General features: G+C 35.1%; 1 protein-coding gene across 1 annotated transcript in view; it reads right to left on the bottom strand.

Annotated features, from left to right (window-relative positions):
* LOC133874730 (germin-like protein subfamily T member 2) overlaps positions 1-2,454 on the bottom strand; it is a 43,675-nt gene extending 41,221 nt beyond the window's left edge. The window contains exon 1 of the mRNA XM_062312608.1: positions 1,597-2,454. Within this exon, the coding sequence (XP_062168592.1) occupies positions 1,691-2,362 (672 nt within the window). The 5' untranslated portion in view covers positions 2,363-2,454 and the 3' untranslated portion in view covers positions 1,597-1,690. The remainder of the gene's footprint in view (positions 1-1,596) is intronic.
* Between the last annotated feature and the right edge of the window lie 6,272 nt (positions 2,455-8,726).

The following is an 8,726-nucleotide window of genomic DNA, read 5'->3' on the forward strand; positions in this document are numbered from 1 at the left end:
TGACCACTCCCGAACAGATCTGGTGGTCGTAACCACCCCTTAACAACTCATTAATTTTTTTTTTTGATTGATTTGATAGTGTGCCAACTGCCAGGTTAACACGTAAACTATCTAAAATATGACGGAAAGTGGTTAAGTTACCAAAGCATATAGTTGTCTTATTAATATTTATAAACGTACAATATTACAAGTGTATGTTATATATAATCGTATCATATATGATGGGGCTAATCTCTATACATTTATATATAATTGAATTCAAATGATCAAATAACTATAGTTTGTAATTCCAACATAGCGGATAGCGTGCATGAGAGATAAAGAAAAGAAGCAACGACATCTTCTTTTCTAACAAAGAACATGACTACAAAGAAAACACAATCACAGACTGCAAAGATTGATTTTTTCTCGATTGATTCAAAAGTACCAACTCTTACAGGAATGTCTGCATAAATAAACCCTCGTATGAACCTTAATTCCAATAAGCACAAATCGATCTGTTAAAGTACGAAGGGATATTAAAAGATTGTGATTGAGATTGAGATATTTGATCAAGAAGTCAAAGATCATACTTAGGAAATTAATCCTTTACAGAGTGAACTTGGCTCTAATACCAATTAAAAAAATAGTCTAAAGACTCCAACTAACACCTTGAAGGAGGTTGAATAGGTGTTTACCAATTAATGCGAAATTTAAAAATTAACAACCACTCAAACGATCACAAAATGTTATGAAAATTGTAAATCAATCAACACAAATAATTTGGTGACGAAATGAAAACTTTTTGACAAACTTTTCAAAAGTAAAACCACTCTGGGGCGTCCAAGCCATGGAAACTCATTCGCTATAAATGAATTCAATTACAAGTATTACATACTTACAAAACTTTTGTAACGAACACCTTACTTGTACCAAACAAACGACTTGTTTGTTTATATCGTAGTAGCTTCAGAAATTTTGGACAATTATTCTATATGAACATCTTCTTGCAATCCTGAAGTTCTAGTGGTGGAAGGTTTTATGAAAAAGCTATGGTTGTCATTTTAAAAAAAGTATTCTAACCACCACCACGCAAGGGTGACGCCGACCACTAGATCTGACCCATCGGGGTAGGTAGTGACCACTCCTGGAGAATCGGTAGGGGTGAACAACCACCTCCTCAGCTCTAGAGGAACTGTCAGTCACTCATGGAAGTGGCTGTTCTGGCACTCCGAAATAACTCATTAAAAAATTTAGTTTGGGCTGACATGGCAGTACAACATTGCACCGCCACGTTAGCGCGTAAGCTACCTCGACGTAAGGCGCACGTATGACTAGCATTTTTCATTTGTTACATGACATCATATGTAAAAAAAACACATTGATCTTATAAAGTACTTTGAGAATATTGTATCATTTTAGAGGTATATCCTGTGTTATTTAATCCTATATGGGAATAGTTGTTCCAAGGCTATTTCATTCCACATTCTTATATAATATTCAATAAAGACTATTCATTTACTTAATGAAATAACAATTCTGTTTACCAAACATAACCATATTGTATTATTCAAAACTAAGTGAATAACCATAGAAACACAAACACAGATAGATAACCTGAATAACAACATGAGAAAATGGAGGCAGGCTTTATCAAAAGCATTATTACACAATCTTCAAATCAAGGGGAGGTTATCTGGAAGGCCCCAGCTTAAGAACCAAACTTTGATTTTATAGAATTGACAACATCATCTCCTACTTGGAAGGTCTTAGTCAACACGTCGTTAGGAATCGATGGTGTTGAAGCAAAGAGATTTAATGGGACGATAGCAACCCCTGGTAATTGGCTGTTGAAAGAGACGAAGGCAAGGACCTTCCCTGGTCCAACATTTTTTTGAAAGTGTAAGAGTCCCTTAGGAATGACAAAGACCTGCCCAGCAGTCAAAACTTTTGAAAAATACACGTTTCCAGTTGTCACAATCCCGACAAGTACCTGTCCTGAAATGATCAGACCAATCTCAGTTGCACGAGGGTGAGAGTGGGGTGGATTAACTCCTCCAATGGCAAAGTCCACTCTGTTCATTGAGATCCCAAGAGTGTTGAGCCCAGGAAATGTAAGGACATTACCTAAGGTGGCATTCACGCCAAAGATATTTGTTGTGTCACCCTCTTTGCTCAGTCCATCAAAGAAAAAATCATCCGAAGTTACTTTTGATGCAGGTTTGCAAGGAAAACCATTAACTGACGTAGAGGCACTCAAATCAGCGACGCAGAAGTCCTGCAATGGGTCAGGATCTGCCAAGAGAGACGGCAAAGGGAGAAGCAATATCACGAGGAGGCAAGATAGCATGTGGAAGGGTGAACTACTTGATGGATTCTTCATGGCTGAGCAGGCTTGCTGTCTAGATGATATATGCTTGTGTATATAGTTTAGCGGTTGAAGAACATGGTTCCATTTATATCTTTCTTCCCATGCAGAAAACCCCACTAATCTTCCTTATTAATCTTTTAATAAGGAACAGGCCAGGTCAACTAGCAACAAACGAAAAGGTCAACTGATGAGGGGGCTTACGTACAAACCCATGCAGCAAAAGATAAGGTTGAAGTTTATTAAAGAGTCCCACCTTGGAGATTAGTTGGGTTTGAGAAGATGATAACTTAAATTAATTATTATTTTGGTTGGACAAGAACAATTCAGTAACTTGAAAGAGGGATGCTCTATTATATAACTTGTGTGGAAATTGTTTACTGTATGTATATATATATATATATACATACGAGGACCTGGCCTGGGAGGGTGGTACCTGGTTTTCCACTTCTTCAACCGTGTGAATCTGACAATATTGTCTTATAATGTTTATTGAATACCATTCAGAGTTATTGATGAGCTAATTATATATATAATTGAATACCATTAAGAGTTATTGAAGGCCAGTGTGACGACCCCCTTTTTTTTTTTTTTTTTTTTTTACAAAACATTAACATAAACATTAATCTCTTAAAATATAAATGGATCTTCAAAGTGACGCGACGATATGTCATAAAGCCAACATATGGTACATATCCCATAATATGTACTTGGTAAATCAGAGTATAACATCTATCTACTATGCAGCGAAAAACATAAATCTAATAGCGGAAATCACATCTTAAACATCTATCATAAATTAATCATAATCAAGAGCCAATATTATATTTATTTATTTAAGTCTTTCTTCAAATTAAATACATAACATAAATGACTTTATACAATAACAAGTGACACAGGCGTCACAAACCAAAACCATAAACAAAACCCATAAAACAGAGGACACCGATGGTCCCGCAATTACGACCGTCGCGGCGAGTTTCGGTCATAATATCCCAAGTGCACATCTACAACACCATCAACTACGACCAGAGTACCTGCAGCCAAAGAAACATCATCTATACGGTTGTGAGAGTTTGCCACATCCGTATAGGTGTAATTATGAGCCCACCGTCTTAGTATAAATAAATACACTAAGACCTCAGAGGTATACTATTCACTGAGTTTTCACAAAGAACCAACTTTTCATTTTTAGTCATGCGTACACTATAACAGCCACCAATTTTATAAACTTTTATTTGAAAAACCCCCCACAGCTGATATAGCGGACACCGACTAGTAGAAAACATTTAAAGCATACTACGCAACTGAGTTTATACGTAGAAGTTTCATTGTTGGAAACTACATACATCCTTACCTACTATATTACTTTTGATTCAGTGAGACTTAGAAAACAATGACATTTAAATCATGCAACCATCCGATAGAAATATACATAAGTTCTTTCCCATTGAAACTCTTATGCATACTAATACGTCTAGCAAAACTACTCATAGTATAAAAACATCACTCATGAAAATAATGTTATACATACTCATATAGTTTCCGTTGTATTCCTATGGGGCGTAGGTTCCCCAATAGTAGTTCATGTGTACGTACATATGGAGCGTAGGTCCTCTTGGGGCATAGGTCCCCCAATAGTAGTTCATGCGTATGTTCATATGGGGCGTAAGTCTCCCTGGGGCGTAGATCCCCCAATAGTTCGTTTATGTGTTCATGTTTTATGCTCAATACCCATGCTTAAATACTATACATTTAATTTCATGATCATGCATTTAACACATGCTTTCTTTATAAAATATAAACAGTCCAACATATCATTTCTTAGACAATTTGCATAGCTTAAATCTCCAACTTATACTTACTCTAAAATCACATGTCATATTCATACTTTAAAATATCATCATAATTTCAATATACTCAAAAGTACTCAAATCATCCAAAACAGATCATAATCAACATACAATTGGTTCAGGTTTGGAAAACAATATATATTTTGCAATTCATCATATATGAAAATAATACTTCTCAGTGAGTAGAATACTCACCTTGACTGCATTGGACTCTTGATTCGAATATTCCCTTGGATTCTAGATACACAAACTTTACATTGGAGAACCAATTAAAGTCTCCAATCCGGACACGATCCTGCAAACATTTATGACATTAAACTATGCTATTGAACCTATACTCTATGACACATAAACTACCCGCGTGCTCATACGTCGCATCACTTGCTTCAATAGCTAACTAAGTACCTTCGCTGCCATTAGGTTAACCATTAGTTACAGGTTCATATTTATTTCTCTTATTATTTTTAAGACACGTTTACTATTTTATTTGTTAACCCATTAATGGCTTTATAATTATTTACTAAGTTAACGATATATATTTAACCCATATACATGCATATGTATATATACATTTATACATATACACATATAACGCTTAAACCTAATCCGAAGATACACTTAAGTACTATGTGCACATGGATAGGTGAATTGGTTACTTAGTTACCTTATTGTTATTATTAATTATTAAGTCTTTTAGTTGTTTATCCATTTAAGTTAACTAAATGTATTCCGCCCATATACATATATATGTACACATATATGTATAGAAGGCTCACTAAGCTAAGCACCACCTTATAAAGCACTTAGGTATTTTATAATACATAGATAAAAGCATTAATTATCTTCTTACACTAACAAATGAATTCGAAGCCTATTTATGTATTTCCATAATATCATTATTTTGTATTTGTTGTCTTAAGGTTATTTGGACAATTTACTATTTTAAAGCATTCATATTCAATTATTACACTTAACGCTTAATCCTTTACTAATTATTAGTCATCTAAGTAGTTTAGATTTAAGACTTTAATCTTATTTAACTTATTAGTTTACTACATCTTTTTAGATTAAATTACAATCACATATTGAATATATTCATTTACTAAAGCTAATCATTATTCTTAGAATCAATTCACTATTTGTCCACCACCACTCTATTTATGCTTTCTCTTCATTTAATCATTCATTTTCGCAATTTATATTCGATTAGACACCACAACCTCTTCTCTATTTTAGCCGCATTTGCCATTTATGTAAAAAGGATCTAAACGATTTAATGGCTATGGAGTTACTTAGATTAAACTATAATATCAAACTATAATATATCTATCTATCTACTCTCTTTATTTATTACACTCTTTGTTCTTTATGCTCATTTTTCTCACATTTGCCCATCTTACAATTTCTCTTCCAATCTAATATTTTCATTTTAACTATTGAACTCAACATAACTTCTTTCTCATGGTCCCATGAACACAATATTTCTCCAATTCAATACAAACATTATTCAGCCAATTCACAATACAACACATCACAAATCCACCACTTCAACACAAACGGTCACAACAAAGAGGAATCCCAAAATCAGCCCTTAAAATTCAGCCATGACAGTGAATACACCATCCGAATCATCTCCAAAATATTACACACCTTAGCACTATATTGGCTAGCCACCAAAACATCAACACTGCATAATCCCCAATCGGTTCCAGCAGCCAAAATTCACCCATCAAAGCCCCAACTCTGAAAATCAGCAACCAAAACAGGGGGGAAATAAATTCAAACTTCAAAACCCCACTGTCTCGGTCAAGACCCACACAATTCTAGAAATTCCATACCCAAAACCAAAGCAACCGGAACCCAAAATCATTGAAGACCAACACAGATTTCTACACTTATACCCATTCGAAAATTGTAATTAAAACCCTAAGCAAATTAGTGACCAACACCTGGAACTTACCAAAGTAGAAAACCCATTCGGTATTTTCCTCCAAAATCTCAACAAAATCCAAATCTAAAAGCTAAAGGGAAGATAATTTTTACCTTCTTGCTACCCATATCCGAAACCCCCATGGACCGTCGGCTTCACCATCTTTGCATCTCAGCCTTTCTCAGTTTCGGTCTGCATCCCATTGGTAGCTCTCTCCCTCGGTATCGTCGCTCTTTCCATTTGGGTGTGCGTGTGGGAATGGAGAGAAGAGAAAAATGGAAGAGAAGGGGGAAAATGAAGGAAAGAAAAGAAAGGGAGATAGATGAGGGTTGTGTGCGTGAAGAGGGGAGAGGAAGGAAGAAAAAGAAAAGGAGAGAAAAGAAAGGGAGAGGGGTCTGACGTGCAAGGGAGAGAAAAGACGAAAAAAGTGAAAAAGAAAAGAAAGAGGAAAAGAGAGGAGTGCCCGGCTCTGGCGATTTTTTCCTCTGCGAGTAAGAACTTTTTTGAGCGTGATAATGGAGGAGGGGTGCCTTCCGCTTCCCTCCTCCCCAGTAGATTGTTTTAGGTCTTGTTTATAAATAAGTTTCATTTTTTCTCTTTGGGTGTTGTCGGCAACTTCTGAAGTGAAGTGGATGTGTTTTATCTCGTCCTTTTCAGGGATGGAGACATGCTTTTTTCGCTTGGTAGGGTGTAATGGCAGACGTTTTTCCCTTGTTTCGTGGTGCCCGGTGTCTGATTTCTTATAGGAGTTCGTGATTTGCCGGAGACACAATTGCGAGAAGAATTGCACTGGTTCAAGTTTTGGGTTTCTTCCATGGGTTTTCCGGCCTGACAGTTTTGATTTCGTATGGGAGGCTTTGATCCGCCGCTACTGGTTTGGTTAGCCACACCGAAGGCGAAATAGCTTAATTGTTTTTCATGGTAGTTTTGCAGCAGTGGGGGCCTAGGGTTTTCCTCTGGAACGACGGTTTAGGGGAACAGGGATCGGCGGTTTTTTGGCGGTTTTGTTTTTCACCGGTTATCTCACCATTGGGGTGACGTGCGGCGCTTAATTTGAACCCGGTAGTGTTTGATTGAGGGCCTTTTTTTGGGTGTTGATGAGTGCAAAATATTGTATATTTGGACCCCTTAATTTGCATTTACTAAACCTTTAGTTTTGTTATTTTCTAATGTTTTTGATTAGTTTTGGTATTTTCCAGGTCATTGAGAGAAAACAATAGCTTTATGGTGAAAGAAAGCACATTTTGAGAAGACCTAGATGATGTGGTTATGTTCAACCAAAACAAGGAGATGACTAAATCGGAATTTCTCTAATTGGAGTCAAAATCGAATTGGACTAAATTTCAAGTTCTGCATATGTCAGTATTTTAGCCATAACTTTCAGCTCAAGTATTCGATTAAGGTGAATCAAGCGGAGTTGGAAAGCTAACTTAATTTTATACAAATCATTGTGAAATAGGATTTTCCTAATTCGGGGGTCTTCTATGCCAACCCAAAATTGTCCCGCAATAAAAGACTGCAAGTTTGGACGAATTTGGAGTCATTTTCCTTCTTGGATTGAGTTTTGAGTCTCCTACTCAAACTAGAAGACTAATCTCCGATTTTTCTAGAAATTTTAGGGCTTCTAGAATTTGTTTTCTCCCTATAAATAAACAAAGCCTCAAGAAAAAGTGTGAGAAGCTAGAGACCAAACATACTATTTTCTTTTTAGTTTAGTTTTTCTTTAGGGTAGGTTTTTATTTTCAATAGTCATGTGTAGCTAGATTTTAAACTAAGGTTGAGGATGAAGCCTCATCATTGAAGAGCAACAATATTTTCATGTAGGTTTATACTATCCGATTTTATTTGGTTTAATTTTTCCAATTTTTTACTTCTTTTCAATTTGTGGAATGATTCTTGGATATCTTTTGTGATTCAATGATACATTTGATGATTTGAGATAATTTCACATAATTGATTGCTTGAGTTTTTATTTATCAAAACGTTGGATATTCATTGTGTTTCGTTCTACGGATACATTTAATGATTTGGTTTAAACCGGATATATTTTGTGATTTGTGCAAAGAACGGATTCATTGAATGATTTAATGATTTTTTTAAGCATAGTAGAATATACATAAGAGTTGTATGGTGAGAACTTCGGATGTGTATTGATAAACATGAGAATATGTTGCTATGATTTGGTGGGTGTGGATTCCAAAACCTTAGTACCTTTTATTTTGTTTTATTTTACTTTATTTAGTTTATGTTTTTTTTTTCTTTTCTTTTTATCAAAAATCAAACGTTTTTTAGAACTAGGTTAAGATTTAATTAGTTTAGACATAAATTTGCTTTTTTAAAAATACAATTCCCTGTGGGATCGACCTCGCACTTGCAAAACCCTTTATTGCAAACGATTCGTGCACTTGCGAGTACAATTAAAATTCACATCAAGTTTTTGGCGCCGTTGTCGGGGAATTGTTTGATTTTTGAAAACAATTTATTTTTAAATTGATTTTATCTTTCTACTAGTTATAATTAGGATTTTTTTTTTTATTTGCAATTTGTTTTTGTTATTCCTATTTCTAAAAAAAAAAAAAAAGATTTTATCTTTTCT

This window comes from Alnus glutinosa, chromosome 8 (genome assembly GCF_958979055.1).
Source record: "Alnus glutinosa chromosome 8, dhAlnGlut1.1, whole genome shotgun sequence".
Taxonomy (NCBI): domain Eukaryota; kingdom Viridiplantae; phylum Streptophyta; class Magnoliopsida; order Fagales; family Betulaceae; genus Alnus; species Alnus glutinosa.